The sequence below is a fragment of the Schistocerca nitens genome, chromosome 7 (assembly GCF_023898315.1).
Source record: "Schistocerca nitens isolate TAMUIC-IGC-003100 chromosome 7, iqSchNite1.1, whole genome shotgun sequence".
In the NCBI taxonomy this organism is placed as follows: Eukaryota; Metazoa; Arthropoda; class Insecta; order Orthoptera; family Acrididae; genus Schistocerca; species Schistocerca nitens.
In genome coordinates, this window is record NC_064620.1 from 319,357,301 (window position 1) to 319,383,083 (window position 25,783).

The window sequence follows — 25,783 nt, forward strand, 5'->3', positions numbered from 1 at the left end:
TTATAGGGTGCCTAAGGGATGCTGCTTTCTCAGATAGCTATACAACAATTCAAGCAAATCACATTAATGGTTTTTATTACAATACAGTAGATTGACAATACTTAACTTTGGTTTACAATGTCATGTCGCAAGCTATTGGTGACATGCAAATAATCCATGTCTTTCGCTACATAGAATGTCCATGGAAGTAATGGATCTGGATCACATGTAACAGCTCTGCTAGTGCCCATCTTCTACTGTGCGGCTGAGGCTGGCAGAAGCGGCACTTATATTTTCTTCAGGTAGAAGTCACTCCTGTTGCGGTGATGTCCTAGTCAGCGTGCTATCGGCTGACACCGTCTCACGGCCCTCTCTGCTCTTGTGTTCTCCATTTTCGTTCCAGCGCTTGTTGATATGCTGGAACATTATGCGTACCTGTCTACAGTTCAAACTGGCTTTATCAGGAGCAGTCAAATGAAAATAACACAGATACAAAAAAGTAAGCAAACTGTTTATTATTTCAAAAGTAATCACCATAACTGTTTATATGTTTTTCCCCTGCTGAGACAAGGTGGTCAATGCCTTCATGGAAAAATGTTTGCAGTTGCCTACAGAATTGTGTTTGTACCCAGGTGTGCACATCTTCATCCAAAGCATATCGACAAACACAAACATCTTTTCTCAGGCCTCCAAAAATATGATAATTGCGTGAGGGGAGTTCAGGAGTGTGTGGAGGATGCGTGAGGCCTTCCCAGCAAAACTTCTGCAGCATACTCAAAATAACCTTGTCAACGTGTGGGTAGGTACTATCATGCAACAGAACAATGCTGTCCATCAACATTCCTGTGCATTTGACCATCTTGTCTCACAGTGGGATAAATTTATTAACTGTTACAGTGATTATTTTTGAAATAATAAACATTTTACTTACTTTTTTTTCCCATCTTTCACATTTTCATTTGACAGCCTCTTACATACTCTGGTGCAAAAGCCATTAACAAGTTGCTTGCATACACCTGGCAGGAAATTGGAATCCCAAAATTTCCAGAGTTAAAACAAAAGAACTCCATTTCTAATTTATCAGAATATTTGTCCTCAGGGATATAAGTTATGCATAGCTCTAATGCTTGCATCAAACAAACCTAGACTTCACCAGTATTTATACAGTTGATAGTGTTCTGTGTAAAGTTACATAAATATTTCATTTGAAGTATTAGATAAAAACAGAGGCTAAGTAATTTAAAAGAAGGAGCCACGGTTTTTTCAAAGAAGTTTTTCACCTGACATACATAAATATTGGTAAGATAATAGAACAATTACCATAAACATCAGTGTGAGTAAATTTGCACTATTCATAATTTGTTGATAATGTACTTTAGAGAGTAGGCTGAAATAGCTGCTTCTTCCTGTTTAAGTATACCTTCTTTCACACAACATCATAGCACATACACACACACACTTTGCCCCCCCCCCCCCCCCCCCACCCCCACACACAATTTGCCCAGGCCTCCCAATACTTTCCTAAACCTTCTGTGCTCCAACACATTTTCCCTGCCCCCAGCTGCCACAATCCATCCTTCTCTCCTTTCAAAATTGTGTGCCTGTACAGTCACTCCACAGCTAAGTCTGCCATAGGTCAGGTGTTGTATTTTTTAACTCTATCTATGCACCACCTCTTATTAATCAGTTGCAGGGGAGCAGTTGCCTTTTTCAATTTTGGTTACTAGATTCTACTAGGGGCATGGGAGAAGGATGTGGGAATACCTTTGAATTCATGTGACTCCCAAATGATTTTTTATAGTCTGAAAAAATTGACTGGTATTGATGAGAAAGCAACATTTCTTCAGTTTCATTGTTCTTTCAAATCTATCAGCAGTTAATCTGAAATTATAATTATGCTTCTTTTGTGTGTGCGTTGCATATGACTGTTTTTGGATAATGTCAATTCTTCTTTTGCAGCTGGCTGCTCAGAACATCTGGTATCAAAGTACGAACTTCTGATGAAAAATACACTTCAAAAGTAAAAGCATACTATGATAAACTACTGCCAATTATAGCAAAATGGCAGTTTATAAAAGGTGGACCTATCATTGCAGTTCAGGTGAGACTTATATTGACGTGATGTTTGTGGTCACTGAAGTTATGTTATATAATTTGAGAATGATGTACATTTACTTTCATTCTTATTTTCTGTTCTGTAGTTTGTCTGCTCCTGTTGACCTGGGCTTCTGACGTGATACCTCTCTGCCACTTCTGCTATCTTTATGAACCATTTTCTTTATCATTGCATTCGAGCATATCACAGAGAATGTATTTGTTGCTAAATTCTTGATAATTACATGTTTCCTTTGTGTCTTGTAAATGTTGCTGCTTCATATTTTATTGTTGACAAACACAGGTTGGTTTGGAATTACTTATTGTTTTAATGTTTAATATTCATTATTAGATTTTGCTTAACTTTCTTTACTGCTTAGGATTGTGATTTGGCCACACATGATATGCAGTCATAGTTAAACTGATAACATGTTCTTTACCTTTTGTTCAGTTGGAGAATGAGTATGGCTCAACTGGTGTCGTTGACAAAGAGTACCTGACATTTTTACGTGATCTGTACCTCAGTCATGGAATTGAAGGATTATTTTACACATCTGATTCTCCTCTTAGCAGTGGTGATCGTGGGTCTTTGGAAGGAGGTAAAACAATTATTTATTTTTTGGTGATGTCTAATAAAATGAAATACTTATTAATGCTACTTTGTCAATGTTAATAAATTGATTTAATTGAGGGAAATAGTAAATTATCAGACAGAATTGCTGCTCAGTACTAACTTTCAATACGTGAAATGTATAGCACCATTGATAGATGCAAATAAAAGTAAATGAGACAAACTAGCTTTCAGCACTAATAGTTCCTTCATTGGGGAGGAGTGAGGGATATATACTGCAAAGTTAAAAAAGAGGGTTAGGTTACGCAGACTCCAAGGTGAGAGAGATCCACTTACAGTGAGGATGAAGGTAACTGGACTGAAGCTGGCACACTGGTTACCAGTGTGCCATCTGATCTCCTCTCTGTGACTCCTCCTCCTTCATCTTTGTCCGCTCTCTTCCTCACTACAGATGGGTCTCTCTCATCTTAGTGTTTGATTGACTTGTCATTGTTTTTCACTCCCACAACCTGTCCCCCTCCTCTCCCTGAGGAAGGAACTATTTTTTTTGAAAGCTAAGAAGTGCATTACTTTTATATGTGTCTGTCAGCAGTACTGCATGTTTCATCACCTCACCACTACTGGCCAGTAATTCTATCCCATTATTTATTAGTTTTCTTGATGTGCAATGGAAGAACTACCAGCTCGTCACTGGCACATTGTTTTTTGGTAAATTGAAACATGTGCAAAATCCATGAGTTTTATTTATCCAGAAGTTAACTATTTTTTGGAAACCAAAACAATCTTCAACCACAAATTTGTTTATTCAATTCACTAACCATTTTTGGTCTTTATTATCATCATCAGATCAATCTCAAAAGAGAAAGGGCATGCATATTTAATAGTGAATTGCAACAGTATAAATAGTAGTGTTGATTCACATGACCTGAGAAGCATCAAAAAAGTAACATATCTGCCTCCTTGAACTTAGCAAAGTATGCAAATAAAATTCTTAGCCATGACTGGCAACATCACAAAATACAAAAACATAGTAAAACTGTGATGAACAGTCATGACCTGTGATGTAGGGCCACTGTTAGCATGCTGTGCTTACAGCTTGTGTACAAACAGCTGAGGAGGCTTGGCCACTATGTGTTGCTCATCATAAGCACAGTTTACAATCAAGTTACAAAGGCAGAGAGAGGATGTTTATAATTATATATAAGCCAAAATAGGGTGAGTTGAAAATGTAATTAAAAAAGAGCTAGAGCATAAAAATGGGACCACAGTAAAATATTAGTTCAAAGTGTAAATTGTAACTCTAAAATATATGTCTATGGCATATATAGTACATAATGATATTAATTGAAAGCAGCATACAGAGATACAGGAAGAAAGCCACAGGTACAATGAGCTCATATAAACAGAGCCAAGAAGATGCACGCACGGACAGGGACAGAAACAGAAAAACAAATGGACAGGGTCAGCATAGCAGGACAGGCAAAAGCTATAACAGCCTGTCATACAGTGAAAAATAGGCAGTTGGGATTTGATTCAGAACTGAAATAGTGTGGTGTGTCTTGTTCCTTTAGATCTCTTTTCTTCCAGAAGGTCCAGTAGGTGGCCCTTCGATACAGTATGTATGACTTGCATGTTGTAATGTATTTTGGTTACAGCATGCTGCTGTTCAATCAGATGTAGTCCAAATACAGATGTATATTTTCTGCAGATGTGTATGTTCCCGAAATCTAATGTTAAAATTTGTGCCCGTCTGTCCAATATAAAATGTATCACAATTATTGCAATGTATTTTATAGACATCTGAATTTCACAGTTTCTTTTGTTTGTGTCTAAGCTGAATTTTCAAATTATTATTTATTTGAAAGCTGCATCTGATGGTTGTGCTCTTAAGGTGCTTCTTTGGTTATGCTTTTATTTCTCTAGCTATTGAAACACTTGAAAAATGTCATCCAGACTCAATTATTGTTACTTTTTGTTGCTTTCTGTTGAGTGTTTATAGTCTTTAGTTTTCTATATCTTATTGTATGGTAGCATGACAAAGCTTTCTGTGTAACTTTTTGGCATAGCTAAGTGGTCTAATAAGTCTAATTCTTTAAATATTTATTGGCTGTCTAATGGTAAGTGACTATATTGGTATATGATGGAAATAAAAAATGCTCTTTTATACCCTGTAGGGTGACAGGATTTGGCACGAAAAATATCATCACTAAGTGCAGAACTTTTATAAATGCTGAACATATGTCTATGGTATAGAAAACAGCCATTGTGCAAAGGCGTTGATACTGTTTGCACTACCTTTTAACATCACCAAGATATTGTCTACACAACATTTATAAGAAATTATTTAATTTTTACTGTTTGCAAATTTATTAAAAAAATTATGTTCAACTCAGTAATTAAAGTATCAGCCAGTCTGCCAGCTAAGCTGTTTCCTATTGCAAGGCCTTTTTTTGGCAATTTATTTTATTATTACAAGTGAAGTGCAGTAGTTATAAAACAGTATGAGTTCAGACATTGCAGTGGACTCAATGGTTTCTGAAGTACTAATTTTCTTGTGGGATGTCAGATAACATTTTATAATTTTGATAGTTTCATTAATGGGTAAATTGGTACAAATGTTAGTGATATTGAGTGATGCACACCCGGTTAGCCGTGCGGTGTAACGTACGGCTTTCTGGACCAAGAAGGAGTGCCTGGTCCCCGGCACGAATCCGCCCAGTGGACTTGTGTTAGGGTCCAGTGAGCCGGACAGTCTGTAGATGGTTTTTAGGCGTTTTTCCATCTGCCTCAGTGAATGTGGGCTGGTTCCCCTTAATCCGCCTCAGCTACACTATGTTGGTGCTTGCTGCGCAAACAAGTTCTCCACGTACGTGTACACCACCATTACTCTACCACACAAACATAGGTGTTACACTTGTCTGGTGTGAGACATACTACGGTAGTCATCATGGGGTTGTGGAGCTCTGCAGCTGTGGCGGGGGCAGGGCCTCTCTGTTGTTTCTAGGCCCCCAGTAAACATACAATACAATACAATATTGAGCAATACTAAAATTGCATAATTAGGAATGGTTATCTCTTTAATGGCATTAGCTAATTCTCAAATGTTCTTTAACTCTGAAATTTTGCTGATTTCAATTTTACATTTAGTATTTTATAAAATTTTTAACTAGGGTATCATCTGTTGTTAATAACAGGACAATTTGGGTTACAGTTGTTACACATTTTTACTTGAGATGTAAGTTTACAGATACTGAGGTTCATAATTTTAGAAGCTTCTCTTTGTTTCTTTGTAAGTATAAATATAGAGTTACCTATATTTTTACCAAAGTATGTTTGGTTTTTTTAAGACCCTTACATACCACAGTATCACCATTCACTGTGAAAAAATGTTTCATATTTGCCAGTGTAGTCATGGTCGAATGTTATAACAGTGATATTGCATTTATTGGTTTTAGTGGCTATAGTCTTTTGGATTTCTAGTTAAACATTGAGGGTTTTTCCAGCCAAGGCCCATCAGCTGTTTGTACTGCAACTGTAAACACTGAGCTAATGGTGGCCCTGCATCATGGCCCATGAGTGTTCATCACAGTTTAATAATGTTTTAACTCACACAAAAAAAAGTTTTCCATCACCTCAGTTCTGAGAGTTCTAGAATTTGTATACAGAAAATTGGAATGGAGGTAAACATAAACATCATTACCACCATTTTTATTGCTTATGAAAACCACACATTGCGTGTTGTACCATCACACAGCAAGACCTTGAGAGATGGTGGTCCAGATTGCTGTACACACCAGTACCTCTAATACCCAGTAGCACAGCCTCTTGCATTGATGCATGCCTGTATTCATTTTGGCATACTATCCACAAGTTCATCAAGGCAGTGTTGGTCCAGAATGTCACACTCCTCAATGGCGATTCGGCGTGGATCCTTCAGAGTGATTGGTGGGTCACGTCATCCATAAACAGCCCTTTTCAATCCATCCCAGGCATGTTCAATAGGGTTCATGTCTGGAGAACATGCTGGTCACTCTAGTTGAGCAATGTCATTATCCTGAAGGAAGTCATTCACAAGATGGTCATGATGGGAGTGCGAATTGTCGTCCATGAAGACAAATGCCTCGCCAATATGCTGCCGATATGGTTGCACTGTGTCGGAGGATGGCATTCATGTATCGTACAGCTATTATGGCGCCTTCCATGACCACCAGTGGCTTATGTCAGCCCCACATAATGCTACCCCAAAACAGCGGGGAGCCTCCACCTTGCTGCATTCGCTGGACAGTGTGTCTAAGGCGTTTAGCCTGACCGAGTTGCCTCCAAACGCGTGTCCGACGATTATCTGGTTGAAGACATATGTGACAGTCATTGGTTAAGAGAATGTGATGCCGATCCTGAGCAGTCCATTTGGCATGTTGTTGGCCCCATCTGTACCGCACTGCTTGGTGTCATGGTTGCAAAGATGGACCTCGCCATGGACATCGGGGGTGAAGTTGTGCATCATGCAGACTATTGCACACAGCTTGAGTCATAACGTGACTTTCTGTGGCTGCACGAAAAGCATTATTCAACATGGTGATGATGCTGTCAGGGTTCCTCTGAGCCGTAATCTGTAGGTAGCAGTCATCCACAGCAGTAGTAGCCCTTGGGCAGCCTGACCGAGGCATGTCATCGACAGTTCTTGTCTTTCTGTATCTCCTTCATGTCCGAACAACATCGCTTTGGTTCACTTCGAGACACATGGACACTTCCCTTGTTGAGAGCCCATCTTGGCACAAAGTAACAATGAAATCGAACTGCAGTATTGACTGTCTAGGCATGGTTGAATTACAGACAACACGAGCTGTGTACCTCCTTACTGGTGGAATGACTGGAACTGATTGGCTGTCGGACCTTCTCCGTCTAATAGGTGCTGGTCATGCATGGTTGTTTACATCTCTGGGTGGGCTTAGTGACATCTCTGTACAGTCAAAGGGACTGTGTCTGTGATACAATATCCACAGTCAATGTGTATCTTCAGGAGTTCTGGGAATGAAGGTGATGCAAAACTTTTTTATGTGAGTATATTTTGTGATGATAAGACTCATGGGTAAGAATTTTATTTGCTTCTTTTACTAAGTAAAAGGACACAAGTACATTATTTGTCACATGATTCATGTGAATCAATGCTACTACTTACATGGTTGTAATTTATCATAATGCTCTTACTCATGAATATCCACATGCCTTTTCTAGATCAATCTCATGATTATCATAATGATCAAAACCAGTTATTGAAGTCAATAAATAAACTTGCGATCAAAGACTGTTTGGTTTCCACATATTATCAAACACTGAATCGCTGTTACCACCAAGGTGATTATGACACCACTCATTAACTATTATTTATTATTCCAGCAATGGAAAATGACTGCGCGCGCACCCACCCACCCACCCACCCACCCACACACCCACCCACCCACACACACACACACACACACACACACACACACACACACACACAAATGACACATAGAAGACACATAGAAGATAGTGTGTTCCACTATTGTGTCCCACTGTTGTAGGTGGAAGTTGGGTGCAGATCTTTATTTTATTATTACACATACATATTATGATATTTTCACAACTGTATAGGATTTCTTTCTTCTAGCATCTAATTAAAAATATAAGAACTTTGCACTTTGGCTCCCTTGCTCAGACAGCATATAAATGAAAATGGACAGGCTCCAGTGGTGCTCTACATAGTTACTGGCTTGTGGCAGGGTCCATTTAACCACTCATGATAAGATGTAGAGATATTACTACCCATGCAACCACTGTGTGGACAGCTGACTTCTTTTTGATGCAAGAAAAATTGTAAGCTTTAACTGCAGGTTTCTTAATTTTAAAGAAGCTAGTGTAATTTGTGTTTACATGGACAAGATACTCTTGTTTATTGATATTATTGGCAGACTTAACACCTAACATTCTTCAATAAAAGGGGACGTAATAGCTCGACCAATGAATAATTTAAAAATTTGCAGCTCATGAAGTCTTTGTATTTGTAGCTTTACAGACTGCAAACTTCCAAGTCAATCCAGAGGATCAGCTCAACAGGCTAAAGGAATTACAACCAGATAAACCAGCAATGGTCATGGAATATTGGTCAGGATGGTTTGATCACTGGATGGAGAGTAGTCACTCAACTACATCGGTTGAAAGTATGCTTTTATATTTAAACCAGTAACATACTTGGAAATATTTGTTGGTTTAGAAATCAGAAAGTAATAGCTTATGTTTTGATAAATTTCTAGTAAAAGTGCACAATTAGTGTCTAGTTGATTGTGACAGACTTAGCTTGACCAGAATGCTGCATTGTGCAATATGAAAACTGATGATCAGATAATTATGTGAAGTGATCCCTAGCCTCATAATGCTGATGATTAGAATTTTTATGTGTATTTAATCATATTTAAATATTTCAAATCATTGCTACTTCTGTGTAACATAAAAATTTATTTGTAAGTACCTTATGAATTCTTATTACCAAAATCGTAATTTTTTGTAATTGGTAAGATTCAATAATTGTGTTCTTCTTTTTTTCTTCTAAAAAAGGTTTCCGTGATGTCTTGGAGAGGATAATAACATTTCCGGCATCTTTTAACCTCTACATGTTTCATGGAGGCACAAGCTTTGGATTCATGAATGGAGCAAACATTGCAGATACATTCCCAACTTATACTCCAGATGTTACTAGCTATGGTAAACCATTAGTTCACAATACATGGCTTCAGACTAAATGATTGCACTATTAAATTGTAGGAAATAACATGCAAGTAACTATTCTCATAATTCAGACCTCATGCTATTATACAAAATTTGGAAGAACTGAACTATCTGCCTCAACAGAGAGTGCTCTATTTATTGATGTATGAAATTTTCTAGTAAATTTTATTAGTCCAAAATAAGCCCCCAGACTTTCCAGAAATTAGAAATCCTTTAGAAACCCTTAAAGATAAATAGCGTCAAATCGAAAGACTTGCACCCAGCGAACGGTCTACCCGACGGGAGGCCCTAGTCACAAGACATTTATTTTACTGCAGGATGGAGGAATAAAACCAATGACCTGCATCTCATCAGCGACTGACCATAACTACTACATAATGTTGGACAACATTTAGCATGTTGAATTGCTCTTCCTGTAGCTTCCTGGATCTGGATCTATCCAGTGGCCTCCATGTGAAGGTATTGATGGATCCTTGTATTCTGGTTGCATCATGTCATATTGTCATGGTCATTACAATGTGCAAATGGGGTTACTTCTGTCAAGGTATTGCAATTGTTGGGTGTATCTTCAAGTTCCCTGTATCAGAAGCCCCTGTTGTAGGTCTGTGGCCCAGGACTATGATAGGGCTTCATGTGCATGTCATGGACAACACCTCTGTATTTTTGTGTCCTTGATGTAAGATCAAACAGTGAAAAATCCAGGATGGAATAATGACAATTATATGAGGAGATACTGATTCACAATAGGCACGACAAAAAGACTGCTATACATTTAAGCTTTCAGCAAAAAGGCCTTCTTCTCAAGTACAAAACACACACACACATTAATGCATACACAACTCATACAGACATCTGTCTCTGGCCACTGAGGCCAGACTGTAAGCAGCTGCACCTAATGGGAGAAGCAATCCACAGGTGGGGGGGGGGGGGGGGGGGGGGTAAGGAGGATGCTGGGATGAGGAGAGGGAGGGATAGCAGGATAGGGCTGGGGGAGAGAGTGGTGCTACGTGTGGGAGCATTCATGGATGTGGTGGGGCAGTGTAGGGGTGTTGGGTGCAATTGGGAGGCTTGAGGAGGGGGAGAGGGAGCAGAAAAGGTGAGAAGTAGAGAAGGGAAAAAAGAATAGTGTGTTCATTGGTAGAGTAGAACGCTGTTTAGTGCTGGGGTCAGAGCAGGGATGAGGACAGGTGTATGAAGGACAGGGACTAGTGAAGGTTGAGGTGAGGGAGGTTACAGAAATTAAGATATATTGCAGCAAGAGTTCCCACCTGTGCAGTTCAGAAAAACTGGTGTTGGTAGGAAGGATGCAGATAGGGCAGACTGTGAAGCAGTCATTGTAGTGAAACACAGTGTGTTGGGCAGCATGTCCAGCAACTGGGTGGTCCAGCTGTCTCTTGCCTGCAGTTTTTTGGTGTCCATTCATGCAGACAGACAGCTTGGTCATGCTCACATAGATAGCAGCACAGTGATTGCAGCTTAGTTTGTAGATCAGATGACTGCTTTCACAGGTAGCCCAGCCTTTTATGGAACAGGTGATACCTGTGACTGGCCTGGAGTAGGTGATGATGGGAGGATGTATGGGGCAGGTCTTGCATCTTGGTCTACTGCAGGGATATGAGTCATGATGCAAGGGGTTGAGAGCAGGGGTGAAGTACGGGTGGACAAAGATATTGCGCAGGTCCAATAGGTGGCGGAATATCATTGTGGTTAGGGTGAGAAGGATAGTTGGTAGGATATACCTTGTTTCAGGGCACAGAGGGAAGTAGTCAAAACCCTGATGGGGAATGTGCTTCAGTGTTGGGTGGTATTGGGTCATGAAGGGAGCGCTCCTTTGTGACCAGACAGAGGGAATGTGGGAGGTGATATGTGACGCAAGAAACAAGGCCCAGGAGAATTGCTTCTGTACAGGGCTGGAATGGTAATTTTGGTCTGTGAAGGCCTCAGTGAGACCCTTGGTATATTTGAAGAGGGACTGCGTATCACTACAGATATGACAGCCATGGGTGGCTAGGCTATATGGAAAGGACTTCTCAGTATGGAACGAGTGGCAGATGTTGAAGCGGAGATATTGTTGGTGGTTGGTAGGTTTCATACAGACAGAGGTACTGATGCAGCTGAATCACTGAAAGGTACATAAACAAGTCTGGATTTTTGCTAGCCTTTGGATGAATCCTTTTTCAGAGCTGTAGAATATACATACATACACACAAGCACAGAACTGTACAGCTACCTTGTCTCACCTGACTGCACTGTGTTGGCACTGCTATAGAATCTAGCTTGTTTTGTTTACTATACATTCATCTGAATGAGGTTGGTAATTTTTTTTTCATTTTTACTGTAATAAAACATTTTAAATTTAATTTAATTAATGACATATTAATATTTGAGTGGAATCACTAGATACATTTCTCCTGCATGATTTGTGACAGTGGAACTTTGATAGCTTTATTGTTTGGTTTCAGATTATGATGCACCACTTTCAGAGGCAGGAGATTACACAGAAAAGTACACAGCAGTAAAAGAGCTTTTGGAGCAATACGCTCCCAGACAATTCCTCAAGGCAGATGCTCCAAAAGAGAGTGATAAAGTGGCCTACGCTGATGTTCCTCTTCTTGGACAGCTGACTTTAGATGAAATTGTTGCACAAGTGGTATGCTGTTGTACATTTATGTATGGTTATGGGCTTGAAGGCAGTCTCAAGTGAGAGTTGCATTTCCGAAATGTAGCCAAACTATCACCCCGCTTAACGAGACAGACATTTTAAATTTCAGTACCAGTTTGAAGAAAGCAAGAACATGTAATGGAAAAAATATTTTGTCATTCTCTGCAAAACTAACAGAAGTTTCCCCTCTCTCTCTTGAACCTTTTCATGAATTCAGAACAACTTTTCTTATTGGGGGAGGGGGGGGGGGGGCGGCATGTTGCAAAATTCACCTTGATATTTGGCCAAAAGTATTCATACTAAAAACAGACTTACACACTTTTATGTGCTAGCAGTTTTTGCCAGAAATTTTTGCTTTTTGAATGAAGCATTAAACAGCAATTTGGCATATTTAAAAAATGGTTTTCATTGTTGAGATTTCCAAACAGATTAATACTGTGTGCCAGACCTTGGATTAAACCCAGAATATTGTCTATGATAGGCAAAAATCCAACTAACTTTGCCATATGAACATGCTTTATAGCCTTACTGCTTCAAAGCTTCACTCTACCAATGTTGCTCTCTGAGTATTAAAAGCTATTACTCTTTCCTATGAAGCAACTGATGCATTTAGTTTCCCTTTCGTACCTGGTGTTCCATGTCTGATAGATTCCTTCACAGAACATCTACATCTACATCTACATCCATACTCTGCAAGCCACCTGACGGTGTGTGGCGGAGGGTACCTTGAGTACCTCTATCGGTTCTCCCTTCTATTCCAGTCTCGTATTGTTCATGGAAAGAAGGATTGTCGGTATGCCTCTGTGTGGGCTCTAATCTCTCTGATTTTATCCTCATGGTCTCTTCGCGAGATATACATAGGAGACAGCAATATACTGCTTGACTCCTTGGTGAAGGTATGTTCTCGTAACTTCAACAAAAGCCCATACCGTACTACTGAGCGTCTCTCCTGCAGAGTCTTCCACTGGAGTTTATCTATAATCTCCATAACACTTTTGCGATTACTAAAAGATCCTGTAATGAAGCGCACTGCTCTCTGTTGGGTCTTCTCTATCTGTTCTATCAACCCTATCTGGTATGGATCCCACACTGCTGAACAGTATTCAAGCAGTGGGTGAACAAGCGTACTGTAACCTACTTCCTTTGTTTTCGGATTGCATTTCCTTAGGATTCTTCCAATGAATCGCAGTCTGGCATCTGCTTTACCGACGATCAACTTTATATGATCGTTCCATTTTAAATCACTCCTAATGCGTACTCCCAGATAATTTAGGGAATTAACTGCTTCCAGTTGCTGACCTGCTATATTGTAACTAAATGATATGGGATCTTTCTTTCTATGTATTCACAGCACATTACACTTGTCTACATTGAGATTCAATTGCCATTCCCTGCACCATTCGTCAATTCGCTGCAGATCCTCCTGCATTTCAGTACAATTTTCCATTGTTACAACCTCTGGATATACCACAGTATCATCCTCAGAAAGCCTCAGTGAACTTCCGATGTCATCCACAAGGTCATTTATGTATACTATGAATAGCAACGGTCCTACAATACTCCCCCGCGGCACACCTGAAATCACTCTTACTTCGGAAGACTTGCCTCCATTGAGAATGTCATGCTGCGTTCTGTTATCTAGGAACTCTTCAATCCAATCACACAATTGGTCTGATAGTCCATATGCTCTTACTTTGTTCATTAAACGACTGTGGGGAACTGTATCGAATGCCTTGCGGAAGTCAAGAAACACGGCATCTACCTGGGAACCATGTCTATGGCCCTCTGAGTCTCGTGGACGAATAGCGCGAGCTGGGTGTCACAACCCATGCTGATTCCTACAGAGTAAATTTCTAGTTTCCAGAAAAGTCATTATACTCGAACATAATACGTGTTCCAAAATTCTACAACTGATCGACGTTAGAGATATAGGTCTATAGTTCTGCACATCTTTTCGACGTCCCTTCTTGAAAACGGGGATGACCTGTGCCCTTTTCCAATCCTTTGGAACGCTACACTCTTCTAAAAAGCACTGTAATTAAATGATGTATAAAACTGATGGAAAATAAATAGTGATATGCAGAAAGGCAAGTACCCACAATAGATAAGAGTCAGATAGAAAGTGTTTATTATTAGTATTATTATTATTATTATTGTTATAACCTTATTTGAAATTAAGCTTAAATTCTTTTGTGGGAAGATACATAACTAAATTTACAGCATAGATCAGTTCATAATCACATTTTGCATTTGAGACTGGTTTAGCTTCTGGCTGTGATTCCATTTCATCACATTTCATTTATTTATTACAACACCCCATTCATGCCTCTCTGCAACAACTTAATGCATGTATTCTATTCTGTGAATTTTCCTTTTGCTTCTGAGCCTTATTGAAGACCCTGTATCATGGCAGTGACACGTCTATAGCAACTGAAATTTCTCAGGCCAATTCTTGCTACTCTTCTTTGCATACTGCAAAGTCAGATTTGATTGGAATGGATCCCAGAGACAACTACAATACTCTAACTCAAACCTAACCAAGGATCATTTCGTTTCTTCCTTCACTGCACTTGAGTGACCCTACAAAAACTATATCACAAGAAAGAAGACCTTGTTTTGCAGCACAGCTAGCAACATACAAAATTTATGTACTTCATCAGAGAGAACGGTCCCCTTGAACCTTCTCTGTCTCCCTGAAAATTACGGACATATTTTGCACTTCACAAAGAACAAAAACATAAATATTGTATGACTGCAATTTTAGTGAGTCACAGTTGGCATCAGCCAACAAATACAAATAACTGGGAGAAACAATTAGTGCTGAGGTAAAATGGACCAGTCTTGAAAGCTCAGCCATAGATAAAGCAGGTGGCAGACTGTGGGTCATTGATAGGATACTGGGGAAAATCTACTTGCAAAATCCTTTTGTATCTCTCCTAGAATAATGCTTAAGTGTGTAGACTCTATATCAGATAGGACAAACAGGGGATATCAAACATATACAAAGAAAGGCAACAAAATGGTCACAGGTTTGCTTAATTCATTACGAAGCATCACTGAAATCCTAAAGATACTAGAAGATAGATGGTGACATATGAGATAAAGACACTTTTGCTATCAACATTTTTATGGTAAATTGCCAAGGCATTCATAACAAGGTTTGTGAGTTTACTACCTTCCTGAAATTATTCTCAGAACTCAGAGCTGAATAAAACCTGAAGTAGAAAATTGTGAAATATTTAATGAGGCAAGGAACACACAGTTAGATGCCATAGGAGAGGGAGTGTTGATTGCAGTAGACAAAAATATTGTGTCTGTTGAAGTCAAAACAGAGTGTGACTGTGAAGTCACCTGGATGCGAGTAACTGATCTAGGTGAACAGAAGACAATTGGCAATCATCAAACATTTTTATTGGGCACCTGATTCTGCCATAACAGTCGTGAAATTATTTAAAGACTATCTATGCTCAGTTGTTTTCAAATGTCCTAATTATGAAATGTTGGTTGGAGGTTATGTACTTGGTGTTATAATAGATTAAAACTGATTTACTCAAGAAAATTTGGATTCACAAGTCTGTGATCTCAGGTGTCCCCCTCCACCCCCCCCTCTACCCCCCCCCCACCCCCCCGCCCCCCGGTCCCCCACCCCACCCCTAACCCCAGACCAAAATCCTGGATTCAGTTAGGCTTATACATAATCAACTTGACTTGTTTGGCATGCAGTATATATATCCCTACAAAGAATCATAATTACTCCTTTGATAACATAAGAAGTAAAAGTCACCTACAAACCTTACCACAGAATAAAAAATCACATGAAAAAGGTGTGAAATCCAATGGGATCAAATTTTACAACCAATTTTTTTCACATCTCAAATTAATCAAACAAACTATAGAAGCAGAAGCCAAACTGAAGAAAAACTTTGTATTACATCATTTTTTATTGTGCTATAGGTAGAGGTCTGCGCGGATGCGGATATCCGCGGTATTTGTTACTTGCCGGATAAAATTGCGACCGCCGCGGATATTTGCGGGTCATCTGCGGATAATGAGCAAGGCATCTGCCCAGTACGTATGTTGCAATGTTAGTTGAAAACTTCAAGTCTGTTCACATTCTTGGAATCTTGCAGGGCCCGGGTAGAGCGGATGTCTGTTGTCCTCAGCCCCTGGCTACGACCGACGTAGCTATACCCAAGAGACCTGCGCCTAATCCGTTTCCGCGACCATGTCTTTTGTGTGGCCTGTGAAGTGCTCTATGGGTGGCAAACCTGCCCACTGTCTACCATCAGATGGATAGAGCGTCTGCCATGTAAGCAGGAGATCCCGGGTTCGACTCCCGGTCGGGGCTCACATTTTCATCTCTCCCCGTTGGCGTATGTCAATGCCTGTAAGCAACTAAGGGTGTTCATTTCATTGTAATTTCATTCTAACGAGCTGCATGGTCACCGATGGTATCTGTTCTTTCGGACATGTACGAATGAACAGATACCGTCTTGTTGTTGTTGTGGTCTTCAGTCCTGAGACTGGTTTGATGCAGCTCTCCATGCTACGCTATCCTGTGCAAGCTTCTTCATCTCCCAGTACTTACTGCAACCTACGTCCTTCTGAATCTGCTTAGTGTATTCATCTCTTGGTCTCCCTCTACGATTTTTACCCTCCACGCTGCCCTCCAATGCTAAATTTGTGATCCCTTGATGCCTCAGAACATGTCCTACCAACCAGTCCCTTCTTCTTGTCAAGTTGTGCCATAAACTCCTCTTCTCCCCAATTCTATTCAATACCTCCTCATTAGTTATGTGATCTACCCATATAATCTTCAGCATTCTTCTGTAGCACCACATTTCGAAAGCTTCTATTCTCTTCTTGTCCAAACTATTTATTGTCCATGTTTCACTTCCATACATGGCTACACTCCATATAAATACTTTCAGAAACGACTTCCTGACACTTAAATCTATACTCGATGTTAACAAATTTTTCTTCTTCAGAAACGCCTTTCTTGCCATTGCCAGTCTACATTTTATATCCTCTATAATCGACCATCATCAGTTATTTTGCTCCCCAAATAGCAAAACTCCTTTACTACTTTAAGTGTCTCATTTCCTAATCTAATTCCCTCAGCATCACCGGACGTAATTCGAATACATTCCATTATCCTCGTTTTGCTTTTGTTGATGTTCAGCTTATATCCTCCTTTCAAGACACTGTCCATTCCATTCAACTGCTCTTCCAAGTCCTTTGCTGTCTCTGACAGAATTACAATGTCATCGGCGAACCTCAAAGTTTTTATTTTTTCTTCATGGGTTTTAATACCTACTCCGAATTTTTCTTTTGTTTCCTTTACTGCTTGCTCAATATACAGATTGAATAACATCGGGGAGAGGCTACAACCGTGTCCCACTTCCTTCCCAACTGCTGCTTCCATTTCATGTCCCCTGACTCTTATAACTGCCATGTGGTTTCTGTACAAATTGTAAATAGCCTTTCGCTCCCTGTATTTTACCCCTGCCACCTTTAGAATTTGAAAGAGAGTATTCCAGTCAACACTGTCAAAAGCTTTCTCTAAGTCTACAGATGCTAGAAACGTAGGTTTGCCTTTCCTTAATCTATTTTCTAAGATAAGTCATAAGGTCAGTATTGCCTCATGTGTTCCAATATTTCTACGGAATTCAAACTGATCTTCCCCAAGATTGGCTTCTACTAGTTTTTCCATTCGTCTGTAAAGAATTCGCGTTAGTATTTTGCAGCTGTGGCTTATTAAACTGATTGTTCGGTAATTTTCACATCTGTCAACACCTGCTTTCTTTGGGATTGGAATTATTATATTCTTCTTGAAGTCTGAGGGTATTTCTCCTGTCTCATACATCTTGCTCATCAGATGGTAGAGTTTTGTCAGGACTGGTTCTCCCGAGGCCGTCATTAGTTCTAATGGAATGTTGTCTACTCCCGGGGCCTTGTTTCGACTCAGGTCTTTCAGTGCTCTGTCAAACTCTTCACGCAGTATTGTATCTCCCATTTCATCTTCAAATACATTCTCTTCCATTTCCAGAATATTGTCCTCAAGCACGTTGCCCTTGTATAGACCCTCTATATACTCCTTCCACCTTTCTGCTTTCCCTTCTTTGCTTAGAACTGGGTTTCCATCTGAACTCTTGATATTCATACAAGTGGTTCTCTTTTCTCCAAAGGTCTCTTTAATTTTCCTGTAGGCGGTATCTATCTCACCCCTAGTGAGATAAGCCTCTACATCCTTACATTTGTCCTCTAGCCATCCCTGCTTAGCCATTTTGCACTTCCTGTTGATCTCATTTTTGAGATGTTTGTATTCCTTTTTGCCTGTTTCATTTACATTTCACCTAGGTGCTGTTTGTGAACTGGAAACGGATGGATATATGTGTGTGTGCGAGTGTATACCTGTCCTTGTTTCCCCCTAAGGTAAGTCTTTCCGCTCCCAGGATTGGAATGACTCCTTAGCCTCTCCTTCAAAACCCACATCCTTTCGTCTTTCCCTCTCCCTCCCTCTTTCCTGATGAAGCAACCGTTCGTTGCGAAAGCTTGAATTTTGTGTGTATGTTTGTGTTTGTGTGTCTATCAACATGCCAGCACTTTCGTTTGGTAAGTCACATCATCTTTGTTTGTAGATATATTTTTCCCACGTGGAATGTTTCCCTCTATTATATTCATATCATTAATTATTATAAGAGATATACAGGGTGATTATAAATAAAGTTACAGTTTCAAAATACTAAGTTAGAAACACTGCTCAAAATGACGTCAGATTTGTACGGATTATTACACTGAATTGCCAAAGAAACTGGTGTAGGCATGTGCATTCAAATACACAGCCATATAAACAGACAGAATATGGCACTGTGGTCAGAAATGCTTATATAAAACAACATGTGTGTGGCACAGTTGTTACATCAGTTATTGGGGCTACAATGGCAGGTTATCAAAATTTAAGTGAGTTTGAATGTGGTGTTATAGTCGATGCATGAGCGATGGTACACAGCATCTCCGAGGTAGCAATGAAGTGGGGATTTTTCCATATGACCATTTCACAAGTGTACTGTGAATATTAGGACTCCAGTAAAACATCAAATCTCTGACATCACTGTGGCCAGAAAAAGATCCTGCTGGAACGGGACCAACAATGGCCCATTCATATCTATTGTGCATTCCCATAGACTTGGGCAATCCCAGGAGGGCAATGCAATACCCCACACATCCAGAATTGCTACAGAGTGGTCCCAGGAACACTCTTCTGAGTTTAAACATTACCACTGGCCACTAAACTCCCCTGACATGAACATTACTGAGCATATCTGGGATGCCTTGCAACATGCTGTTCAGAAGAGAACTCCACCCCATCGTACTCTTACGGATTTATGGACAGCCCTGCAGGATTCATGGTGTCTTTTCTCTCCAGCACTACTTCAGACATTAGTCAAGTCCATGCTACATCATGTTGCGGCATTTCTGCATGCTGGCGCAGGGGCCCCACACAGTATTGGGCAGGTGTACTAGTTTCTTTTGCTCTTCTGTGTATTGAAGAAGGGCAGAATGTTATGGAAACAAAAAAGAAATTAATGAAAATGTTCCCATTAGAGTATGCTGTAAGCGTCTTAATGACAATGGGTTTGGCTACAAATGACAGATGAATCCCAATACAATGGCTACGGGTTGAGTTACAAATTAAACCAACCATACTGTGCCATGTGTATGACTGCACATGTTTCACATTCTACTGTTGTGGCATTGTTAATTAGGTAAGTCCATCCACCATGGCATTGGATGGAAAAAATCAGTTTTTAATTGTCCTGAAGCCAAAAACTGCATAAAAAGTGACAGTGAAATCAGTTTTTAATCATCCTGAGGCCAAAACCAACACCAGTTTTTAATTGTTGTGAGACTGGGGCAAGACATGTGCAGTATGCTGTCCACCTCTTCTGCCCACAAATTGAAATAGAGAAACAGTATGTTCCAAATGATTAATGGAAAATCTCATGTAAAGATGTGAAACAAATACTAACAAAGAGATAGAGGAGCTGGCCAGTACTTACCTCAGCTCAGTACAGCCAATAGATACATAAAACAGAATAGAAAATTTATGTATTGTAATAATAATAATAATAATTGTTTTGTTGGATAAGTAATTGAGAGATTAAAATTTACACCGTGAATTTATCGAGCTTCGCACGCCTGAAGATGTACGGAATGTAGCCAGGGCTCATTACATATTTTTTGTAGACAAAGTCTGATATCTGAGCTCAGCTTCAATCATGACAATGGGGTGACTAAAACTACTAAAACAGAGAAAAGCATACGATTAAATAAAACATATATTCATTACAACATATACATTACAATGTGAATGATACGTAAAATTATAGGTAAATAATTGCAGATAATTTACAAATGAGAGCGGCTTATTAATTCTGCGCCTCTTTTCTGCAAATAAGTATCAAATGGCTAACTGTGGAGCCACACAAAATATTATGTCCTTCTAGGACAACGAATGACATAAGAGTGTAGATGCCTACTGGCTGCGACAAGAGAGCGGTGTTAATTCCTTTATTTTGCATTCTCTTGTCTTAAAAAATCGATACATATAATCTAAGTTAACTAAATTAAATATTGTCTGTGCTTGAGTGCAAATGGTTCCTTAAAGTATCCTAGCTTTTGGAACTTTGTTCCTTCATCAGGGAGGAGAGAGGGGAAAAAAGGGGAAGAAGGGAAAGTGGATTCAGTTACTCACAACCCAGGTTATAAAGCAACAGGGGAAAAGTAAACAGGGAGGGTAGCAAAGATGGAGGCATGGGTGTCAGAGGGAAGCCAAAGATATTCTACTGTAAAAGATATTCTACTGTAATACAGTTACAGAGTATTGAAAATGGAGCTTTCATTATGATCGCCTTGTGTAAGTAAGTGTGTTAAGCGTTTGTGATCTACTCATTGAAGTGAACACAATACATACAAAATTAGCACAGCATGTAAATAAGTGAAATCTTTACAATGTCTGTTTATCAGGAGTATTTTGTCACCAACAGCAATTGGTTATCTCAATTTGTGATTTAAAAACACTATACTGATTTTTTTTCTTTTCTTGTTAAAAGCAGGATTTTTCATAATTCTTCTGCAGATAAGAACAGTTACATTGTGATGTGTAATATGTTTTAGGATGCTGGAGACTGGGTTAATTCAACGGAGATTCTGCCAATGGAATATCTTGATATCAACAATGGCAATGGCCAAAGTTATGGGTTTGTGCTTTATCGAAAGACTGGCGTAACAATTGGAGAAAGCTCAGTCTTACAAATTATTGGACGTGTCCGAGATCTTGCTATATTGCTTATAGATGGAGAAAGCAAAACTGACCCTCTTACCTCAGTTATACAGTTAGAGGGATTTGGTTTTTGGGAACAGAGGTATTGGACAGTTTGATAATATTTTTTATTGCTAGTCTAAACTACGAAAGTAGCAGCTTGTCTAACAGACAGTGGACAAGCCAGTTTATGTATTAGGTAAGGCATACATATGGGTGAACAGATGAAGGTGAGATGCAACAGATATATACACATTATTCAAATAATACCATTTCTATGTATACAAATTTGAATTACAGTATTACATCCACATAAAATCTATGTTTAGGAATTTTGTGACTATAGCAGACAGTGATGGTGATGGGCATATCTATTTAAGTTGTCATTGTATAATTTAAATATTCGTCAGTAGAATAGAAGCACTGATGCTGTAAATTAGATGACGGATATGTTGTAGAGGTTATTGTTTCAGTATTTTTTTTTTTTTAGGTGTAGTCATAAAATTTTAATTAACACATCAAAGTAATAAACCTACATAATTAATTAGTTGTTTGTTTGCAGATACATTTCTGCAGTACTGGTATGCATTGAAACCCTTGCACTACAGTACCACAGTATGTCGTTAGAAGGCTAAAACGAAATGGTGCTGCCCATCTTCGCTTTAACAGTGTGCTGTGCCACTTTTGTTTTGGTTTCTGTAGCAGTATGCTATGTTAATGTGATGCAGGGATTGCAGACCTGTACCTACAAACAAACAACTAATTAATTATGTAAGTTTACTGTTTCAAGACAAGGGGTCTCATATGTGTTCAGGAACTTACTTATCAAGTGTAAGTCCCCATATATAAAGTGCATTTCTGATACCAGGAAGTGTCAATTTGGGTTAAATGTAATTACCTGCTGTGTGGTGTGTTATGTTCATGTATATCCCAAGATACCTCTTCCCCCAGATTGGTATCCTTATCTGTACCATTTGTTTGAAAGACCATGACAGTTTCTGTAATGCATATAAAGGGTAAAGAAGGAACATCTGAAAGCTGAAAGAGCATTTTACATTAGGCTCAAGGGTTTTCACGCATTTGTGATTCTGATGGTGATTTTTTGTGATCTGAAAGTTCCAATAGCTGTATTTCAGTTTCTTTAAAGTATGACACTTCATTTAACACTTAAGAGACCAAGCCCGATATCAGCTCGGGCAACAACTTTGTGTTAAAAAGACTGTGCCTGAGTCATGCCATGATTTTCTTGACATGTGAGTCCCTTATCACTTGAAAACTGGACCCATTTCATATGACAACAATGTATGAACATATCACTACCTGTTCCTGGACTGGTGCTGCCTTCTGTTGTAAATTTTTAGAATTATTTTGAAAGAAATGTTAGCGAACATAATAGCAGTTATTCCAAATGGCTGAGCCAGTATGATCACATTGACATAATTGTGTGTGTGTGTACTCATTAGATTTCACAATTTTCTGTAGTTCTGCTACAATTACATCACATTTGCTGAGTGAGCAAGAAATTTTGGAAACTCAATTGGAAGAAATGCTCAACAACTCACCTTGCACCATTTCTTGGGGGGATAATCATATCTTCTGTCAGTATTATTTTAAAATTTGCATTTATCAAAAAAGTAAAAGTAAATATGAAACATAAATCTTGAAGCTTGGTTCTTTTGTAGTATATATTACTCTTGAAGATACCTCAATTTCATACACTGATGACCCAAAGAAAATGGTACACCTGCCTAATATCAGGTAGGGCCCCCATGAGCATGCTGAAGTGCTGCAAAACTACATGGCACGACTTGACCAAGGTCTTAAGTAGTGCTTGAGGGAACAGACACCATGATTCCTGCAAGGCTGTCCATAAATCTGTAAAAGTGGAAGGGGATGGAGTTCTCTTCTGAACAGCATGTTGCAAGGCATCACATATATGCTCAATAATGTTCATGTCTGGGGAGTTTGGTGGCCAGCAGAAGTGTTTAAACTCAGAAGAGTGTTCCTGGAGCCACTTTGTAGCAATTGTGGATGTGTGGGATGTTGCATTGTACTGCTGGAATTGCCCAAGTCCATCAGAATGCACAATGGACATGAATGGCTGCAAGATGCTTATGTACGTGTCACCTGTCAGAGTCATACCTAGATGTATCAGAGGTCACTCCAACTTCACATGCCCCACACCATTACAGAGCCCCCAACAGCTTCAACAATCCCCAGCTGACATGCAGGGTTCATGGATTCATGAGGTTGTCTCCATACCGATACACATCCATCTGATTGATACAAATTGAAATGAGACTTGTCTGATGTTGGTGCTGGCGTGTCCAGGCAAGGCTTAAAGCTTTGTGTCATGCAGTCATCAAGGGTACACGAGTGAGCCTTCGGCTCCCAAAGCCCATATCGATTATGTTTCATTGAATGGTTTGCATGCTGATGGCCCAGCATTGAAATCTGGAGAAATTTGCTGAAGGATTGCTCTTCTGTCATGTTGAACAATTATCTTCACTCGTTGTTGGTCCCACTCTTGCAAGATCTTTTTCTGGTCACAGCAATGTCAGAGATTTTGGAGATTTGATGTTTTACCGGATTCCTGATATTTACGGTACACTCACAAAGAGTTGCTGTGTCCCATTCACTTAAATCTTGATAATGTGCCATTGTAACCAATATAACAACTGTGCCAGACAAGTGTTGTCTTATATAGGCATTGCCAACTGCAGTGCTGTATTCTGCCTGTTTACATATCTCTGTATTTGAATACGCATGCCTATACCAGTTTCTTTGGTGCTTCAGTGTATGTGCCAGTAACACTTTAAATAATGGCATAAATGGCCAGTTTCCTAGACCTGTTATTCTTCTAAGTGGCCGGTCTTCAAAGTGTTAAGATGAGAATGAATGTAGAAATGTAACAGGTGGGTCTTTCTCATTCTGTTGTCAGAGTGACCTTCCCTTCATTTTTAACCTTTCACAACCTATCCCTCTCTTTTCCCTGATGAAGGAGTTGTTAGATCCAAAAGCTAGGACATTATATGTACTTTATATGTGCCCGTTGGCAGCACTGGCATGCCTTCTAAAGGTAAATTCTCTCCAGCAAGTCTTGCTCATAATAAACGCTTTTTACTGTTTTCTCACTACATTATGATTTCAGTTTACAAAGTTCATGGCAGGTTTCACTTAATTTTGTATTGAAATATTCTGTATGCTTATTACAGTTTGAATTACTTTGTAATCAGAAGCCAAAGAATTTAATTTCTGTTCTATTACCAACAAGCGAGCGTCATTTATGTTGGCGGCCGAGTTTAGGTTCGTTCTGCGCATCTGACGTCACAAAACACAGTCAGCCAATGAACAGAGAACGACGTTGCCACATCTCGACTGCAGTGCAGAGCATGGACGAGTGTCTTCAGTTTTAGAAACGTTCAGTCATAAATAAAGTAATAGAACAAAAGCAATGTCTTGATAGCAGACATTGTTTTACAGAAAGTTTGGAAAAAGCATTCTTTATGCCAATTGCTTCATATTCTGTTTATTAATTAAACCAAACAAGCAATAAGACTCCTAATTCAGGCGATAGCAAGGAAAGGTGTTTGTATCACTCTCACGAACCGCTTTTTCGCAATAAAGAACAGCGGTAATTGTTTATTTCCTATTGTACTTCGACGAAGCGTGAGTAATTCGTAGTCATACCAACAGTGTTTGTCAATATTTTGCGTGACGTGTTATAGTTCTCATTGCGTTATGTACTTACTCATGGCGTTATGTAGTCAGACGAGGTGCGTTAGCGTAACGGTTAAGGTGTTGGGCTGCGAAGTGAAAGGTTATGAGTCAAACCTTGTGGGTTGCATAATATTTTCATTATTTAAAAACAATATCGAAGTGCCTTACTTCACGAATTATATTCTTTTGAATGCAATTTTTTGAAATTTCTAGTGCTTTGTCTCTTTATTAACCCTTTCGCTGCTGCAGACACGTGCTCGCCGCATTCCGCGCTGTGCACGATTTTGTCATCAGTGCACTGCTCGCCTGTGCAGACACATGGTGTTCCCACTGCTTTGACACACTTATCATTCGATTTCACAAAAACTATTTGGCCCAAAAATTTGATTTTTACATGTCTTCTTGACTGATACCTTCCCCCCATAAATGACTTAATTTTGTTTCGATGTTCAACGCAGTTATTATGCAGCATTAAATATAGTAAACCATGGCACAAAATTTTGAAGAGTTTGCAGAGGTAGAAGTCCATAGCGTATATTTTCCATATGGTCGATTTTAGTTCAAAATTTCGTGCAATGGTTTACTATATTTAATGCTGCATAATAACTGCGTTGAACATCGAAACAAAATTACGTCATTTATGGGGGGAAGGTATCAGTCAAGAAGA

General features: G+C 39.3%; 1 protein-coding gene and 1 long non-coding RNA gene across 3 annotated transcripts in view; one reads left to right on the plus strand and one right to left on the minus strand.

Annotated features, from left to right (window-relative positions):
- The window catches only part of LOC126194665 (beta-galactosidase-1-like protein 2), a 135,854-nt gene that overhangs the window by 89,533 nt on the left and 20,538 nt on the right, over positions 1-25,783 (plus strand). For both annotated transcript variants that reach the window (XM_049932865.1, XM_049932866.1), the window contains exons 4-9: positions 1,939-2,080; positions 2,525-2,672; positions 8,692-8,844; positions 9,239-9,385; positions 11,872-12,059; positions 21,252-21,499. In XM_049932865.1, coding sequence (XP_049788822.1) covers positions 1,939-2,080; positions 2,525-2,672; positions 8,692-8,844; positions 9,239-9,385; positions 11,872-12,059; positions 21,252-21,499 — 1,026 coding nt within the window. The remainder of the gene's footprint in view (positions 1-1,938; positions 2,081-2,524; positions 2,673-8,691; positions 8,845-9,238; positions 9,386-11,871; positions 12,060-21,251; positions 21,500-25,783) is intronic.
- LOC126194668 (uncharacterized) overlaps positions 220-25,783 on the minus strand; it is a 46,028-nt gene continuing 20,464 nt past the window's right edge. The window contains exon 3 of the long non-coding RNA XR_007538494.1: positions 220-396. This is a non-coding gene — a long non-coding RNA (uncharacterized LOC126194668). The remainder of the gene's footprint in view (positions 397-25,783) is intronic.